We start from the raw sequence: 20,106 nt of genomic DNA, 5'->3' as shown, positions 1-20,106 counted from the left end.
CCCTTTACAATTAAAAAAGCTTTCTCTTTATACTTTGTGTCATTTGATGCTTACAATGGGCCCTGTTAGGTAGAAAGTAAGCAATATTATACAATTTATACCATAAGTAATCAGGTTCAAGAGAGGTTACCTGACTAGTCCAAGGCAACAAACAGCTAGTAACAGATGATGTTGGTTGGAACTGGAAACTATACAAGTTTAGTTCTTTCTGCTACATCCAGTGGCAGGGTATGTGTACAAGAATATCGACTGCTCATCTTTCACTCATTCATTCATTCATTCATCCCTAGTTGTTATACCAGCTGTTAACAGGATCCAACGAGCCCACTGTGGTTCTAAAGAATCGCCTTGAGTATATACAGCTGCCAAACCCCACCTCCCGGACTCAAATCTCTGGTCAATAACTATATCACTAGCACAAATTGTTGACCTAATAAACTCTACTCTGAGGAAATGGGGGACACAGTCTACTTGGGAGTGTGAACTCAGCTCAAGAAGGAATAACAAAAAGTGTTAAAATATGGGTAAATCTAAATGCACTTTGTCTAAATGACAATAACAAAAATGGATTGTATAAAACAATAATAATAGTCTCATGAGGTTAAAATACAGTGTACAGAAGTCCCCCCTTATCCGTAGTTTCAAGTTCCAAGGTTTTAGTTACCCTCTTCTGATTTGATTGACTACCTCTTCACATCAGGAGACTCTATCACCTAAGCTAAGTTGATGTACACCTCATCATTAAGAACAAAGTTAATTAAACTACTGGGTTCAAAGAAACGTGACCTTGGCACTAATATAGTGTAGTTTTATTTTTTGTCATTGCATTTCTATTTGGGGTTTTTAATCAAATAACCTAAAGAAAGGATCTAGTGAAGTCTAAAATAAGTTATCCGTGCTTCTGCATTTTTGCTCTCTGCAAAAGTGCCGGGGACCAGCCCCAGCTGAACAGGTTTCACCGAAAGGGGAGACGGAGTCGGCGTGGACAGAACACAAGACACCTCAGAGGATGCAAGGATCTGCCAAATTTATTCTTCTGATTTCCAAGTATTTATACTATAAAAAATCTCATTTTCAAATTCAACATCCTCATTCCCACGCCAAAAACTCCCCCACATAAGCCATAAAACAAAGGTGATTTACATCAGCAAATTAATCAAAACAAATTAGGTATTTTTCCCATCGCCCAGAGTCCCTTTCATCTTCTGTGGTCAAAGTCCCTTTCATCCTCTGTGGTTAGGTACATGTTGATCACATCTACGTCAGAAACTTCAGGAACTTGTCTGCAGTTTCTTTATTCTTCTCAGAAGATTAAGGTGTTCTTGTACCTGCACATTCTGCTTGACTAAATCATAAACTTAAACACATTATTCTATTAATAATTAAAAACAATCATACAACATTTCATCTACAAATTTCCCAACCCCACCGTAATAATCAAAACAATACACATTATTTTTTATACCTCTAAAAAATCATGGAAGCGGGCATTGTACCATAAACTCATTGATTAAACTCACTGTTGCATAAAAACTCGCTACCATACCCAGGTATTTCCCAACATGTTTATAACTCCACTGGGAGGCCATAACTCTTTCAATTTTTCTTTCAGAGTAAAAAGCTGCTGCAGAAATGTTCCCACCATTGTATTTCCCCAAGTCCAGTGCCCTGGCCTGGGAATAAAACTTTCAAATATAATCATTAAAAAAGCCAAAGTAGCTATAATCCTTCTCTTGATTTTTACCCTAACTTGGGGTTTTTCTTAAACCCCTGCGTTAAAACTATACATTTTTCCCAACACCAATAACAAAAATCACCTTAGGTAAAGGCAGGGGAAGACAAGGGGAACCACACAGAGCAAAGCCTTGCTACCACACAGAGGAAAGCTGTGGTCCACGGAGGAAATGGGAAACAAAGCCCTGCTGCGGCGGGAGGGCAGTTGCCATTGGCCAGGTCTCTTGTCTGCTACCTGGGTTCCCATCTGAGCTGGGCGTGGGAAGCGAAGCAGCCATGGGGACAGGGTTCAGGCTCCTGCAAAGTTGGGGGGTGAGGGTCTATGCCCCACCTCTGTTGGCCCCCAAGTTTTCTCCTGATGGCCCCTCTGCGACTGTGCCTGTCTTAGGTTGTTCCTTCCCTGAGGAATCTTACCCGTCTCTGGCTAACCAGCCATCCTCCGGGGCCAAGCAGGGAGATGTGAGGTGTGCGAGTGAGCGAGGTGCAGTGCCCCCAGAGAAGGTCAGTTCTCTGTCACCTTGGTAGCCTATGCCCCCGTGGCCTCCACGCCCAGCACCTGCCCTGGGATTCCCTCGCCAACTGGCGGGGCCCCGGCTCTGGTCACATGTCTTCGGGAACCCAGGTTTCTCCTCCAGAGAGGGCCCAGCTTACAGCACTGGGCAAGAGAGACCAATTGCACGGCACCAGCCACCAGGAGGCCTCAACCTCAGTGTGGGCAGGAAAGCCCAGGCACCAGCCCTGGGCAAGGAGATTGTAAGAAGAGAGCGCCTCTTGGCAAAAGGGCAAGAGGGGCCGTTGCAGGACACCCTGTGTTCAGGAAGCTTTGCAAACGAGAGCTTTGCTTTTCCATATTTATGTCTGACAGCATCAGCTTTGCAGAGGAGAACTTTGCCTCTCCATATTTGTACCCGATAGCATCAACTTTGCTTGACACTACGGGTCTCGTCTGTGCTGTAACTCAAAGGCACTTCCTATGTGGCTCCCGACATCTCCCCCTTTTTTATTTTTTAAAAAGGCAGTATGTAATTCCACTTTGGTTCTGTATACACTTTGAAGGGCAGTTTGAATTAATCGGATAATGACTGGAAAAGAAATAAGAAGCAAAATTATAACCACTCCGGCAGCCCCATAATTTATTAAAATATGCATAAAGGAATTATTTTTAAAATAACTTTGTAAATTTTGTAAAAATTCTGCAGCAGCTTTAGAGGGATTCATATCATATTGAGAGGCTGCAATATCATAAATTTGTGTATGTAAATGTTCCAAATCAATTCCCAAATCACTAGAATTCCATACATTTAAAATATGCATTTGAATTTGTTCCCAAGAATATTCAGAATAATTTACTTTTAAAGGAGTAACACATATCCACGAATATTTTTTATGGCATGTTAAAGATAAGCGAATTTTTAAAGCAGCAAGTTCTTGACCAATATGTAAAACTGCTTCTTCAAGGGCATCAACTTTAGCTTCTAACTTTCTATCTATTGCTTCTTGAGTTGCCAAAGCCAAGGATATATTTTTTGATAAATCATTAGCATATTGTGCTGTTTGCACTTCCTTCACTAAAGCATATGTTGCGACAGTAAAAGAGCTTAATATTCCTATTAAGGCGGAAATTCCCAAAATCAAAGTAGCCACAAATCTTTTTGGCCGTATGAGCTCTCCAACCTGTCTTATAATTTCCGCCCCTATATCTGTATACCAAGATTCATTAAGCGCTACTGGCAGCACAATATAAGCTGGTCTTTTTAACACCATTATAGTTGAAACATTCATTTCAGGAATAATGCAAGTGGTTAATATACATTGCTGACAAGTAATATAAAACCTCATATTATACTGCATAATCTGCAACTTTTCACTATCATTAGAAAGCAATAAGGAATATGGAGATAACACACAGGTTTGAACATAATACTCTTCCACATGGGTAGTAGCTCTAATTAGCGTTATTTTACGAGTGGTTAAGGGCAATCTCCATAACTGAGATTGATAATAGGTTTTATTTTCATAAACAAAAGTATAAATAGGAGCCACCCATCCATGACTATTCCATCTATTTATCTTTAATGGACGGGAAATATAGGTATCATTCCATGGGTATAGCAAGCCTAACTTTAAATATGTTCTATAATCTCCTTCAGGAAAATTACTACTCCAGTCTGAAATATAATATTTAATTCCAGGAATAGATATTTTATTTTCTTTATTATACATACAATATATCCATGAAGGATATCCAGTTTTAATATTTATCCAAATCCATTCATTTGTAGCTTCCCCTACAGCCTCATCACAATCATCATATTTAAAAGGATGAACAACTTTAGGCAAAGATTTATTAACAAAAACTTGATTTTGTCTTACAACTTTCCCTAACAATGACCATAAATATCTTGTGGTTTTATCTCTTCCTACTGGCTCTTTAGGGGGCCTTTTAGGGGAATCTGTCAAAAATCCTGCATCAACTACTGACAAACACCCATTTTTTATTTGACTATTTCCTATTAACCCTGAATCAAGAAAAAAGCATATTGGAGGAAAATCAATCTAACCTGTAAATGAATAATTAAAATTAACTACAAATTGTTTATAGCCCTGTGCTCCTCGACTACCATCGGTTAATTCAGGAAATGAGGAAGTTACTGGAATATTAGAATCTTTCCAAGTACATGTATGTAAAATAGGAGGATCTGGAAAATAAGCCCAGTACGTACCGTTGGCACTTACCTGAACCGAAAGCAAGCTAAGCATAGCCACAAAAAAATTAGCAGTCGTCAAAGGCACTCCTTGAGCATTCATAGCATTTTCAGCATTCAGACAAAGCTTTTTAATTGCTCCCCATGTAATTGGAGCCGCTTCAACGGTGGAGGCAGTATACTTTCTTTTTCGTGAACGAAACTTCTTCTCCAAAATTTTTGGAGAAGTTTGTACCTCCTTATCGCAAAATGATTCAAGCGACAGCTGTGTCATCGGAGGACCCACTTTCTGTGACTGCGGTTCCGCCATCTCGGCAGTAGATTTTCTTTTCTGAAAGACGCTTTAATAAATTCCCCACCTCAGGGTGTCTAATTAATCGATCAGGAATCCAAATTGGTGAATCAAAATTCTGGGGAAAAATACAAGCATATCCTCTACCACTAGTTAATAATGTATCTGGCCCATTCCATTTTCCTGTTAAAACATCCTTCCATAATACCCTTGGTTTCACATTTTCTTCATTTATCTCCCAATGTCTCATCATAGGAGTTTTCTCTTTATCATTCATATTTAAATAATTTAATACAAACATGGAATGATTAAGTAAATGATGAGGAGAAAAATATTTTAAATCTCCATTTTGCAATTTATAAATCATATTTTTTAATACCTGATTGGTTCTTTCAATTATAGCTTGTCCTTGTGGATTATAAGGAATTCCTGTACTATGGGCTATGCCAAACTGTTGGCATAATTGCTGAAAAGACTTAGAAACATAAGCAGGGCCATTATCAGTTTTTAACTTTCGGGGAATTCCCAAATAACTAAAACAAAACATCAAGTGCTGGCACACATCCTTAAAGGCCTCTCCAGTCCTAGCTGAGGCTACAATTACATGTGAGAAGGTGTCCACACAAACATGTACATAGGACAGCTTTCCAAAACTAGGCACATGAGTCACATCCATTTGCCACAGATCATTAGCTCGCAAACCTCGAGGATTTACTCCTTGCTGAGGTACATTAGTTTGTGTAGGGCACACAGAGCAATTTTTTACTATTTCTCTTGCCGCTTCTCTGGATAGGCTAAACTGATATCTTAAAGCATTAGCATTTTGATGATGTAGTTGATGAGATTTTATTGCTTCTTGTACTTTATTTTCATCTACTATAAAAATTTTAGTCAGGGCATCAGCAGAGGCATTGCCTTCTGCTAAAGGCCCTGGCAATCCAGAGTGAGCTCTAATATGGCCTATATAATAAGGCTGTGTTCTTTCCCATATACTTTTTTGTAATCTCTTAAGTAATTTAATTATTGTACTCTTATTTTCAGGAAAGGCTGCTGTTTCTATTGCTGGAAATAATTTAACTATATATAAGGAATCAGTATATAAATTAATTTTCTTATCCCTGGTTAATTTCATCACTTCTATAACTGCCATAATTTCTGATTGCTGTGCTGAGCAATTTTCTGTATTTAATACCTTCTTTTCATTATTAATAATATAGGCTGCCCTCCCTAAGGAGGATCCATCAGTAAATACTAATATGGCCTCTTCCAAAGGTTTCATCTTATAATATGTAGGAAAAACCACCATATGTTCCTTAAAAAACTGTAGCAATACACTTTTAGGCAAATGAAATAAAATTTGACCTCTAAATGAGGCCAGGGCTATTCCTAATGAATCTTCTAACAACAGCAAGGCCTCTAATTGATCTTTATTATAAGGTATAATTATATTATCCATATCTTTTCCAAATAACTCTCTACTTCTCTTTCTACCTTTAATAATTAATAAACTAACCATAAAAGGGTATAAGGCAACAATCTTTTTTGGACTAGCAGCCAAATGTATCCATTCTAGTGGTCCATTTTGCCATAATAATCCTGTAGGAATAACTGGAGTCCTTAAAATAATTAAATCCCAAGGTTTGGTATAATCCAATCTTTTAATAAAAACATTTTTTAAAGCTTTTTCTATTTTTTCTATGGCTAGTTTTCCTTCTGCAATTAACTCTCTAGGGGATAAGGGGTTAGAATCTCCTTGTAATATCAAAAACAAAGGTTTTAATTCCACAGTAGTAATTTTTAACAAAGGCCTTATCCAATTTATATCTCCTAAAAACTTTTGAAAATCATTTAAAGTAACCAAATGATCAGTTCTTAACTGAAAAGGTATATGCTGAATGGAAAATTCCTGTATTAATCTGCCCAAATAATTATAAGGAGGTTCAGTTTGAATTTTTTCTGGAGCAACTTTTAATCCATACTCCTGTAAAGCTTCCATCATATCCTGCAATGCCTGATGTAAGTAGGCTTTATCCTTATGGGCCAATAATATATCATCCATATAATGTATTAAATATATTTCTTTATATTTCTGTCTTATATTACATATGGCCTGGTCTACATATTTCTGACATAAGGTAGGGCTATTTTTCATACCCTGCGGTAAAACTTTCCATTGATACCTCTGATATGGTCTAATAAAATTAGGAGAGGGTACACTAAATGCAAATCTTTTTCTGTCCTCCTTATGTAAGGGGATCGTGAAAAAGCAATCTTGCAAATCTATAACTATAATAGCATAATTTTCAGGGATGGCTACTGGAGAGGGAAGTCCAGGCTGTAAAGCCCCCATTGTTTCTATGGTTTTATTTATTGCTCTAAGATCTTGTAATAGTCTCCATTTTCCTGATTTTTTCTTTATAACAAATATAGGAGTATTCCAAGGACTATTAGAGGGTTCAATATGTCCTGCCAATAATTGCTGTTCCACTAATTCTTCTGCAGCTGTTAATTTCTCAGAAGTTAGGGGCCATTGTTCCACCCACACAGGTTCCTCTGAAAGCCACACTATAGGGTCAGCTGCTTTTAAAACAATGGCCCCCGTTATAAATTTGGATAGCCCACTCCATGTTTATCATTTTTGGGCTCAGCAATCACAGGATATAATCTTCCCTCGTGATTTTTTCCTAGACCTTTATCTGGGTCATATCCCATTTTTAACATCTGTGAGGAGACCCAGTCATCTGGACTATACAAGAGCATTCCCATCTGCATAAGTATGTCTCTTCCCCAAATGGACATTGGCAGGCCAGGTATTACATAAGGACAAAAGGAGCCTGCTTGTTTATTGGCAGTATTCTCCCAATTTAAAATCTGGGAACTCTTAGCTACTGCTGGAGCAGTTCCTAAACCTACTAACATATTGTCAGCATGCCGGGTAGGCCAGCTGCTAGGCCAATCTTTTCCTGCTATGCAGGAAGAATCTGCACCAGTATCTAACAATCCCTGAATAATCTTTCCATTAATTTTTAAAGTTTTTAAAGGCCTATTTCTAGTAATTTCTTGAATCCAAAATACCATATCACTGGAGCCAAATCCTTTCTCATTTCTTGCTTCCTGAACAACATTCTTTCCTGTTTTATAATATGGTAACAATAACAACTGTGCTATTCTTTGTCCTACATAAATTTGTTGTGTTTTATTAGAGGGAGCCACCATTATGTGAATTTCTCCTGTATAATCAGAATCAATAACTCCAGGCAACACTATTAGGCCAGATAAAGAAGTTGAACTCCGACCAATAATTAAGCCCATTATTCCTGGGGGCAATGGACCTTTAATCCCAGTTGGTATTTTTACAACTGGAGAGTCAGGAGTTAATATTGTTGCGGAGGTGGCACAGAGGTCCAATCCTGCGCTGCCTGGGGTGGCCCTGAACAATTCATCGATTCCCCTGAGGGAAGAAAGGGATTGAGCGTCTGGTGAATTGCCCCTATTGTTTGTTGGGCCCGGGGTCGGGCCCGAAATAAGTTTCCCGAATTAGTTCCAGCAGATGCATCTGGAAAAACAGGTGCAGGAAATATTGGCATCTGCGCGCCAGCCTGAGGCATTGCAGAAACCCCATTAGGGGGAAGAATATGTCCATCCTTGTGATATTTACTCCTACACAATTTAGTCCAATGATTTCCTTTCCCACATCTTTGGCAAGGAGTCTTTGGAACCCCAACATTACCAGGAGATATCATTCTAACAGGACCTGGTGGAGGTATATTTTTATTAGGACATTCCCTACTAAAATGACCTGCGCCTCCACAAGCAAAGCAATTATTTCCTTTTGGTCCCTTAGGGTTTTTTGTTTTTTGAACCATATTCATCATACATTGAGGAAGTGTTTCTCCCTTTAGGGCGGCTGCCAAAGCAATCCCTTGCATATAAGAGGGACCAACGTCAGAACATTGTTTAATGAAATCTGAAATACTTCCAGTTTTTCTAATAGGGCGAATCAGGTTCTGGCAAACAGGATTGGCATTTTCAAAGGCTAGTTGTTTTGCCAACATGTTAGCTGCATCCTCATCGGTTATCACTCTTTTTATCTCGGTTAGCAAGCGAGAAACAAAATCCTCATATGGCTCCTCAGGCTTTTGTCTTAAATCTGTCAAAGTGGAGGCTTTTCCTGGAGTCAAAGGCAAAGACTTCCAGGCATTCACTGCACACGTAGTTACTTGCCATAAGGCCTCCTTTCCCATATGCATCTGCTGTTGGGTTGTATCATATTCTCCCTGGCCCAACAACATATCTTTAGTAATATCAAATTTATCCCATTTCTTATTTAAAGCATGTTGCTTAGCCACCCATTCTTCATATTCTGTTTTCCAAAGCAAATATTGTCCTCCAGATAAACAGGCCTTTGCAACCTGAATCCAGTCATATGGAGTCATCCATCTATTTGCCAAGGCATCTATAAGAGTCATAGTATAAGGCGCCAACGGTCCATAATCTACACAGGCCTTTTTAAGTTCTTTTAAAAGTTTTAGAGGCAAAGGATCCCAATATACATCATCATCATCAAAACCATCCTCATAAATGACTGGAAAGCAGGCGGCTAAAGCATAATCATCATCGTCACCTTTTATTCTTCTATGCTTTTTATATTTGCCTTGGCTTTTATTAAAAGGTGGCGAAGGTGGTGGGCCCCTAGCCTTTAAAGGCGGTGGAGGTGGTAGGCCCTTAACATTTAAAGTTGAATGTCTTAATCTCTTTAAAGGGAGAAATGAAGAACTTAAAGGTGCCGGTGGGGCGGTCGGTAAACGACCCAAAGGGCGCTTATCCTGTAAATTAAGCCTATTTTTCTTAATTTCTTGCTTTGAAAAAGCACCATAGGGTTCATATTTCCTTCTTTCATAATCATATGCAGCAGCATCTAAATCATCCTGATCTGCAGGAGGCAATTCATCATCAAAAGGAGGATTCTTTAACAAATTAGACTTATTATCAATAGGTGAGTCAATTTCCTCCTCTGAATCATCATCCTTGAGGTTACAATCTTTTAAAGCTGCAGCCATAACCTCAGGTTCTTTTGATGTTTTTGGAGAAAGTAACGGAGTACATTCATCCATTACTTCTACAGGATTTTTATATGGATTCTTTTGACCTTCAGGCAAAGGAGCAATGCTCTCTCTAATAAGGTTCCATAAAGTAAAAGTATCTACTGGAACCTTCTCAGGTCCAAAATGACTGTAATATATTTGCAAAGTTTGTCCCACCTTTTGCCAGGTTTCTATATTAACTGTTCCCTGTTCTGGAAACCATGGGCATTGTTCCTGTACAAACTGAAAAAACTGAGTTAGTTGCTTACTAGTTACCTTAATTCCTCTTCCATTTATCATATGTTTAACTATATCAATAAATAAGAGCCTCTCTTTGGACTCAGCGTGTCCCATCTTGACACCGCCTTACTCACCTTCCTAACCAGTATTCCTAACTGGGGGTCTGCAGCACCCTACGGTGAGACTCCTATCCGTCTGAAAAAAATAATACTTACCCCTTCAGGTCCCTGTTCGGGCGCCACTTGCCGGGGACCAGCCCCAGCTGAACAGGTTTCACCGAAAGGGGAGACGGAGTCGGCGTGGACAGAACACAAGACACCTCAGAGGATGCAAGGATCTGCCAAATTTATTCTTCTGATTTCCAAGTATTTATACTATAAAAAATCTCATTTTCAAATTCAACATCCTCATTCCCACGCCAAAAACTCCCCCACATAAGCCATAAAACAAAGGTGATTTACATCAGCAAATTAATCAAAACAAATTAGGTATTTTTCCCATCGCCCAGAGTCCCTTTCATCTTCTGTGGTCAAAGTCCCTTTCATCCTCTGTGGTTAGGTACATGTTGATCACATCTACGTCAGAAACTTCAGGAACTTGTCTGCAGTTTCTTTATTCTTCTCAGAAGATTAAGGTGTTCTTGTACCTGCACATTCTGCTTGACTAAATCATAAACTTAAACACATTATTCTATTAATAATTAAAAACAATCATACAACATTTCATCTACAAATTTCCCAACCCCACCGTAATAATCAAAACAATACACATTATTTTTTATACCTCTAAAAAATCATGGAAGCGGGCATTGTACCATAAACTCATTGATTAAACTCACTGTTGCATAAAAACTCGCTACCATACCCAGGTATTTCCCAACATGTTTATAACTCCACTGGGAGGCCATAACTCTTTCAATTTTTCTTTCAGAGTAAAAAGCTGCTGCAGAAATGTTCCCACCATTGTATTTCCCCAAGTCCAGTGCCCTGGCCTGGGAATAAAACTTTCAAATATAATCATTAAAAAAGCCAAAGTAGCTATAATCCTTCTCTTGATTTTTACCCTAACTTGGGGTTTTTCTTAAACCCCTGCGTTAAAACTATACATTTTTCCCAACACCAATAACAAAAATCACCTTAGGTAAAGGCAGGGGAAGACAAGGGGAACCACACAGAGCAAAGCCTTGCTACCACACAGAGGAAAGCTGTGGTCCACGGAGGAAATGGGAAACAAAGCCCTGCTGCGGCGGGAGGGCAGTTGCCATTGGCCAGGTCTCTTGTCTGCTACCTGGGTTCCCATCTGAGCTGGGCGTGGGAAGCGAAGCAGCCATGGGGACAGGGTTCAGGCTCCTGCAAAGTTGGGGGGTGAGGGTCTATGCCCCACCTCTGTTGGCCCCCAAGTTTTCTCCTGATGGCCCCTCTGCGACTGTGCCTGTCTTAGGTTGTTCCTTCCCTGAGGAATCTTACCCGTCTCTGGCTAACCAGCCATCCTCCGGGGCCAAGCAGGGAGATGTGAGGTGTGCGAGTGAGCGAGGTGCAGTGCCCCCAGAGAAGGTCAGTTCTCTGTCACCTTGGTAGCCTATGCCCCCGTGGCCTCCACGCCCAGCACCTGCCCTGGGATTCCCTCGCCAACTGGCGGGGCCCCGGCTCTGGTCACATGTCTTCGGGAACCCAGGTTTCTCCTCCAGAGAGGGCCCAGCTTACAGCACTGGGCAAGAGAGACCAATTGCACGGCACCAGCCACCAGGAGGCCTCAACCTCAGTGTGGGCAGGAAAGCCCAGGCACCAGCCCTGGGCAAGGAGATTGTAAGAAGAGAGCGCCTCTTGGCAAAAGGGCAAGAGGGGCCGTTGCAGGACACCCTGTGTTCAGGAAGCTTTGCAAACGAGAGCTTTGCTTTTCCATATTTATGTCTGACAGCATCAGCTTTGCAGAGGAGAACTTTGCCTCTCCATATTTGTACCCGATAGCATCAACTTTGCTTGACACTACGGGTCTCGTCTGTGCTGTAACTCAAAGGCACTTCCTATGTGGCTCCCGACACAAAAGGATCAAAGACGAAAGCCATTTTTCTCTGCCAATACTCACAATAAAAGGGATAAATACTTGAAAGCCCTTTATACACATTCAGGACAAAGGGAAGCTGAAAATATTGACTTTCGTGAGATGCACACTTCAGCTCAGCAGGTGGTAGGTTTTCAGAGGTTCCTTTCTGACAACTGACCACCTTTGGACAGGAATTGGGATGAGCCCATCTCTGAGAAATCCTGCAGACAAGTCAGATACAGGGCCCAGGTCTTCAGAAGGAAACCCTGGTGCCCCGGAGTCTGAAGTTCCCTCTGGAATCTTCCATTCTTTTTTTTTTTTTTAATTTATTTATTTATTTTTGGCTGTGTTGGGTCTTCGTTGCTGTGCACAGTCTTTCTCTAGTTGTGGCGAGTGGAGGCTACTCTTCGTTGCGGTACGTGGGCTTCTCAACTGCAGTGGCTTGTCTTATTGCAGAGCGCGGGCTCTAGGTGTCAGGGCTTCAGTAGTTGTGGCACATGGGCTCAGTAGTTGTGGCTCATGGGCTTAGTTGCTTCACGGCACGTCGGATCTTCTCGGACCAGGGCTCGAACTGTGTATGTCGTGTTCCCTGCATTGGCAGGAGGATTCTTAACCACTGCACCACCAGGGAAGCCCTGGAATCTTCCATTCTTAACAGTACTGCATCAACATTTAGGGCAGAAGTGGATCTGTTTTCCTAGGAGTTCATGAATTTCAAAGGTGAGGCACAGATCGCTGAGTTACATTTTCCTTTATGGTGTTTCTACAAAAAAAAAAAAAAAAAAGAAAGAAAAAAGACAGTGGAGAGGGACTTGACTAGAACATATTAAATGTAGTAGAAAACTTTAAAACTTTATAATCTCCTAGTGAAAATATAAATCTCTAATTATTAGTATTAAAAGGGAATTTAGCCTTTTCTTTAATAATAGCAAAATATGCTTTTCTCAAACTTAAAATTCTTAAAAATAAAGGTTTGATGTGTTCTAAAATGAAAATATTATTTGATGGTACAGAATAACTAACATGCTTGTCCTCAAAAACTTGAAAAAATTGTGAAAACCATGAATACATGAATTAAGTGAATGACTGAAAAAGGAAGAAAGGGGAAAAAATGCAATGAAAAATTGAAGAACTGAAATGATTTGCAAGAACAATAATGAATTATTTTAGTTTTGTGTCTTGGTCATGTTTTACAGCAATAAAAATAGTACTTTATAGCTGACTGAATAAGTAATGTTCTTATCCTAATAAACTCAAATATGAGTTCAAATAAGAAGGATTTCTTACGAGCGGAGGGGCGTTTTTACCTAGACCAGCCACTTCGCTTAATTGCCAGGAAATATGTCGTTCATTATCTTTAATCCTCCCAGGATCTATGTAAAATTCAATCCGAAAAACCGAACGATACTGCCCTTCTGTGAGTAGAACAGATGAAACACAGTGAGACAGATCTCCAGGGAGCTGCTTCTCTGCCAGTGCTGGCTTTTTTTTTTTTTTTTAATGTTGTCTTCAGTTACCCCAGTAACTGCAATTTTAAAACGTAAGTTAGCGTCTCTCCCCGCCCTTGGTGTTTTGACTGCACTTAGTATCTACCTCTTCCTTCATTTATTGACAGTTGTTTACCATGTCCAATGACCAGCGACTTATAAAGGGGACTAGACGCACCATTAGGAAGGAGGTCGTTCAAAAGAATTTTCTGTGGCCTGAAGTAAGTGCCCCTCAACACCCTGATTCAAAATGAAATTGCCTGAAATCCTTTTTGGAAGCAAAGGGCTGAACCCAAAAAGTGTCCACCATGGAAAACTGCACACAATATACCGTTAAACTGAAAAAAGTAGGGCACCAAGTTATATATGGTATGAACTCAAATTTGTTAAAAAGCCTCTATTCAGGGGACATATTCACACCAAGGCACATCAGTACAGCGGCACTGGTTCCTGAAATACTGGATACTTCTGGATCATTCGGAAAACAGCTGTGGTCTCAAACCTCCCTAGGCTTTGCTTGTCTCTCTCCCGGCACTACCTCTGCCCCTTTCCATCTTGCTTCCCCGTTATGGGTTAACACTGAGCCCAGTGCGGGGACCTTGAGATCTGCTCTAAACCTCTACTAATGTCCATTTTCATTGGTTGCCGCCTCGGCAAATATTTTTAATATATTTTATATATTATTTTTAAATATATATTTAATATATTATGCCTGTTTATATGCAGAAATAATTGGGGTTTTTTCCAATACCCAACCTCACAGCAATGACTCTTGCCTCCTAAGACAGATTTAATTTTTCTCTAGAATACAAATGCTTTTGTTCACTCACTCATTCATTCTCTCCGTCTCATTTCCTCACTCTTCCCTTCCTTTCTCCTTCCCTGTCCCCCTCCTTAGTTCCCTCCTTCCCTCTCTCTCTATCTCACTCTCTCTCCCCCTCCGTCCCTCACTGTGACTCACGTCACTCCCCCAGCCCGCATGCAAGGACAGCTGGAGAACAAATTCTGCAGGAAGAGCCACAGTTGTGCAGAGGCTCTGAGCCGACGCAGCGGCTGGGGAGTCAGAGCCCCGGGAAGGCCACTGGGGAAGGCGGTGCAGGTTGGAGTGAAGATCTGGGCGGGGCCAGGCCACTGGGCTCCTTGTAGGGCGGGGCGGGGAGTTCGGGCTTCTATCGAAGCACAACGGGAGAACTGCGGAAGGTTCCCCGCCCAGTGCCCAGATTAAACTCAAGGCAAGAGATGGTTCTGGATGCTGCGTGGAGAATGGAGAACCATGAGGGTAGAATTGGGAAGACAAGTTAGATGCTACCTCCGGGACCCGGGCGGGAGGTGTTTGGAAGAGGGTGCTGTCAGAGGGAGAGTGGCAGACACTGCTGGTGTGTCCTGGTCCCCTTTCGCTGTTCCGTTGCTGTGCCCCTTCCCTGACAGCACAGGTGCGCTGGCTGAGGGCTTCCACCTGCCCCACTCCAGGGGATGCCTCACACCCCTGACGCCCTGGCCGCTGGGAGGTGGCTGGTCTAGGCTGAGTTCAAAAGCCCTGGACAGTGTATATATGTCCATGCCACTCTCTCACTTTGTCACAGCTTACCCTTCCCCCTCCCCATATCCTCAAGTCCATTCTCTAGTAGGTCTGTGTCTTTATTCCCGTCATATATACACTACCAAACGTAAAATAGATAGCTAGTGGGAAGCAGCCGCATAGCACGGGGGAGATGAGCTCGGTGCTTTGTGACCTCCTAGAGGGGTGGGAGGGAGGGAGACGCAAGAGGGAGGAGATATGGGAATATATGTATATGCATAGCTGATTCACTTTGTTATACAGCAGAAACTAACACACCATTGTAAAGCAATTATACTCCAATAAAGATGTTTAAAAAAAAAAAAGCGCTGGACAAGAGCCGGGATAGAGATGCACTAAATGATTTTCACTCAGGAGCTCCCTGTGGAGCTAGCCTGAAGCTGCACTTCACCTGCTCACCCATGGTCAGCTCCTCTGCTGACCCTGCCCCCTCATTCCCTTCTCCTGGCCTCTCCTGCTATGCAACAAGCCACCCCCGACCTCTGTGACTTAAAACAACCATTTATGACGGTGTCTGATGGTCTGTGAGTTGACTGGGCTCAGCTGCTTGGTCCTCACTTGCATTCTCCGATGCAGTTACCCTTAGATGGCAGGTGGGGCTGAGCTCCTGAGAACCCTCTCAAGGATCCTCCCAGCATCTCAGCTGGGCGGGCTGAAGTCCCTGGGCTCTTGTGTGGCATCTCCTTCCCACTCTATGTGGCTGCTTGGGGTTTCCTCAAACCTGGTGGTCCCAGGAGAGTTGGATTTCTTTCTTTTTTTTTTTTTTTTTTGAATTTTTATTGGAGTAGAGTTGATTTACAATGTTGTGTTAGTTTCAGGCATACAGCAAAGTGAATCAGTTATATATATATATATACATATATCTCCATTCTTTTTCAGATTCTTTTCCCATGTAGGTCATTACAGAGTATTGAGTAGAGTTCCCTGAGCCCTACAGCAGGTTCTTATTAGTTATCTATTTCATATATAGTAGCGTGTGCATGTTAATCCCAATCTCGTAATTTGTCACGTCCCCCCACGTTTCCCCTTTGGTAACCATAAGTTTGATTTCGAGATCTGTGATTTGGTTTCTGTTTTATAAATAGTTCATTTGTATCATTTTTTATTAGATTCCACATATAAGTGATATCATATGGTATTTGTCTTTCTCTGACTTACTTCACTTAGTATGATAATCTCTAGGTCCATCCATGTTGCTGCACATGGCATTATTTCATTCTTTTTTATGGCTGAGTAAAATTCCATTGTATATATGTACCACAACTTCTTTATCTACTTGGACTTCTTAAAGCAAAGCTGGCTTGCCCCAGAGCAAGTGTTCTTAGAAACCCGGGCAGAAGCTGCAAGGTTTCTTGTGACCTAGTCTCAGAAGACACACAGTGCCCCTTGCACCATATTTAATTGGTAGGCAATGGCTCACGGGGCCAGGCCAGACTCGAGAGAAGGGGCTACACAGGGGTGTAAATGCCTGACAGGGAAGGAATGGGATCTGAAACTCGAGATGGCCAAGTCTGAGTAGATGAACCCTCTGGGCCTGTGTGAAGAAATGGGCAGGGTCTGGGATTTTATTTCTTTGCAAGCCGACAGATTAGCCTGCACTGCTTCATGGATGCTGTCAGAAAACACAGGACTCCGGAGTCAGAGACATAGGACTTTATGTAACGGTAAAAACGTTAACCAAAGCTCCGAGCTGGTTGGTTCCCATGCCCTTTGATTCCCACGGGAGGTTGCAAAGGGCCCATGATGGGTGTCTGTACTCACAGGGGTCGAGTGTAAGAGTGGAGCACTGAATGATTGTGATAGTTTCCTATAATCTTATGTTCTGCTTGTTCTATCCGGTTCTGAGTGGGGTGAGTGCAAATCTCCAACTAGGGTTGCTAATGACTTCTCCTTCGTAGTTTCATGAGTTGTTGCTTTGAACATCTTGAAGCATAAATGCTCATGAAAAATTATCCATCCTATTTTAAGTCTTCAGTTGGTTATCCGTCATTGACTTCCAACCTATGCTTCTTTTCCCTACCAATATCCTGTTAGTCTTTGGGCACAAGTCGTCAAAATTTGTTTAATGTGAGTCTTACAGTTTAAAGTTTGTGTGACTCTTACTGTGCCCTGGTTAGAGACATCCTCCCTCTGGGAGCAGGACCTCCAGACCCACAGAGCTTAGGCCTGTGGGGGGATGGGACGCACGAATTCCCTGATCGAGTCACTGGGAGCGATAGGGAGCAAGACCACTCCTGCTTTTACCCCTTGGTTCTCAGATCCATGTATTTATCAAAAGATAGCATAGAAGGGGACATAGCACCGTACAAGAGCCCCTGGATCCAGGTTTACACTGCACCCTAAAAATGGTACACTTCACAGGCCTCCAGCTGCAGGGAGCGTCATTGATCCAGCGCCCCGGCTCCTTTGTTTTCCTCCTTATCTACCACCCTGGGCCGCGTTCACAGCTCAGGCAAAGGGTGGCCGTGGTAATAAGGCCGGGTGGTCCCTTGAAGAGATGGGGCGCTGCATTGCCACTTTCTGCTGCTTGCAGAGACTATATGGCAGCAACAAAGCCCCCAGCACTCAGCAAACCACTAGTGAAGGAGAAAAATCACAGCGCTGCGATGAACACTCAGTGTATTTTTGTGCCCATGTTGGAGAATTTTTTCACAGAATATAGGTCTATCTTGGGTATAGACAGTGGGATTGGCTGATTTCTAATGTAATTGCAAGGGTCAAGACCTAAGAAAATCACTGGAAACAATCTAAATGACTGTAAATGGCAGATGTGCTACAACAACAGTAGCTGGAGGGGCTGGGACTGAAAACTCCAACCTCTAATCACGAGTTTGGCTCACCTGCAACCAGTTCCCATTCTCAGAGCCAAAAGTCACCTCGTTAACACAACAAAAGACAACTTTGTCACTCTCATCACAGGAAATTCCAAGGTTTTAGGAGCTTTGCCCTAGAAATGGGGACAAAGACCAGATTGATTATTCTTATTCCAAATCGCAGGTAAACAGTTCAGTAGTGTCAAGTTAAGTTGCGCTTTGCGCGACAGTTTGCTGTGCGAGATGTACTGTTAAAGGTATTCGCATTTTTCAACTCGCAACCCTGAAACTCCAAACCCATCAAACCCTAACTCCCTCTTCCTTCTTCTCCCCCATCTCCTGGCAATTATTCTACTTTCGGTCTCTACGAATTTGACTCCTCTAGGGACCTCGGATAAGTAGCATCGTGTTCTATGTCTTTCTGTGACTGGTTTATTTCACTCAGCAGAATGTTCTTAGGGTTCAGACATGTTGTAGCACGTGTCAGAATTTCCTTCCTTTTTTTTTTAAACATCTTTATTGGAGTATAATTGCTTTACAATGGTGTGTTAGTTGCTGCTTTATAACAAAGTGAATCAGCTATACATATACATATATCCCCATATCCCCTCCCTCTTGCGTCTCCCTCCCACCCTCCTTATCCCACCCCTCTAGGTGGTCACAAAGCACCGAGCTGATCTCCCTGTGCTATGCGTCTGCTTCTCACTAGCCATCTATTTTACATTTGGTAGTGAATATATGTCCATGCCACTCTCTCACTTCGTCCCAGCTTACCCTTCCCCCACCCCGTGTCCTCAAGTCCATTCTCTATGTCTGCGTCTTTATTCCTGTCCTGCCCCTAGGTTCATCAGAACCATTTTTTTTTTAGATGCCATATATATGTGTTAGCATACAGTATTTGTTTTTCTCTTTCTGACTTACTTCACTCTGTATGACAGACTCTAGGACCATCCACCTCATTACAAATAACTGAATTTCATTTCTTTTTATGGCTAATATTCCATTGTATATATGTACCACATCTTCTTTATCCATTCACCTGTCGATGGACACTTAGGTTGCTTCCATGTCCTGGCTATTGTAAATAGTGCTGTAATGAGCTTTGTGGTACATGTCTCTTTTCTTTTAAAAAAAAATTGTTTATTTACTTATTTATTTACTTGGTTGTACCTCATCTTAGTTACGGCAGGCGGGCTCCTTAGTTGTGGCATGTGAACTCTTAGCTGTGGCATGCATGTGGGACCTAGTTCCCCAACCAGGGATTGAACCCAGAGCCCCTGCACTGGGAGCTCAGAGCCCCATCCACTGAACCACCAGGGAGGTCCCCATGTCTCTTTTTGAATTATGGTTTTCTCAGGGCGTATGCCCAGTAGTGGGATTGCTGGGTCATATGGTAGTTCTATTTTTAGTTTTTTAAGGAACCTCCATACTGTTCTCCATAGTGGCTGTATCAATTTACATTCCCACCAATAGTGCAAGGGGGGTTTCCTTTTCTCCACACCCTCTCCAGCATTTATTGCTTGTAGATTTTTTGATGATGGCCATCCTGACTGGTGTGAGGTGATATACCTCACTGTGGTTTTGATTTGCATTTCTCTAATGATTGGTGATGTTGAGCATCCTTTCATCTGTTTGTTGGCAATCTGTATGTCTTCTCTGGAGAAATGTCTGTTTAGGTCTTCTGCCCATTTTTGGATTGGGCTGTTTGTTTTTTTGATATTGAGCTGAATGAGCTGCTTGTATATTTTGGAGGTTAAGCCTTTGTCCATTGATTCGTTTGCAAATATTTTCTCCCATTCTGAGAGTTGTCTTTTCGTCTTGTTTACGGTTTCCTTGCTGTGCAAAAGCTTTAAGTTTCATTAGGTCCCATTTGTTTATCTATTTATTTATTTTGTGTGGTATGCCAGCCTCTCACCGCCGCGGCCCCTTCTGCCGCGGAGCACAGGCTCCGGACGCGCAGGCTTAGCGGCCATGGCTCACGGGGCCATCCGCTCCGCAGCATGTGGGATCCTCCCGGACCGGGGCATTAACCCGCATCCCCTGCATCGGCAGGTGGACTCTCAACCACCATGCCACCAGAGAAGACCCCATTTGTTTATTTTTGTTTTTATTTCCATTTCTCTAGGAGA

At 41.9% G+C, this 20,106-nt stretch overlaps 1 protein-coding gene across 1 annotated transcript; it reads right to left on the bottom strand.

The window, feature by feature from the left end:
• Window positions 1-1,031: 1,031 nt before the first annotated feature.
• Window positions 1,032-3,826, bottom strand: LOC125962829 (endogenous retrovirus group K member 7 Env polyprotein-like). Its single transcript, XM_049704261.1, has 3 exons — window positions 2,643-3,826; window positions 2,550-2,592; window positions 1,032-2,433 (listed from the first exon to the last, which is right to left on the bottom strand). Exon 1 carries the CDS (start codon window positions 3,583-3,585, stop codon window positions 2,668-2,670), a length of 918 nt encoding a protein of 305 aa, XP_049560218.1. The 5' UTR covers window positions 3,586-3,826; the 3' UTR covers window positions 1,032-2,433; window positions 2,550-2,592; window positions 2,643-2,667.
• Window positions 3,827-20,106: the final 16,280 nt, after the last annotated feature.

This window comes from Orcinus orca, chromosome 21, assembly GCF_937001465.1.
Source record: "Orcinus orca chromosome 21, mOrcOrc1.1, whole genome shotgun sequence".
NCBI lineage: Eukaryota > Metazoa > Chordata > Mammalia > Artiodactyla > Delphinidae > Orcinus > Orcinus orca.
This window is presented reverse-complemented; position numbering and strand designations above follow the sequence as displayed.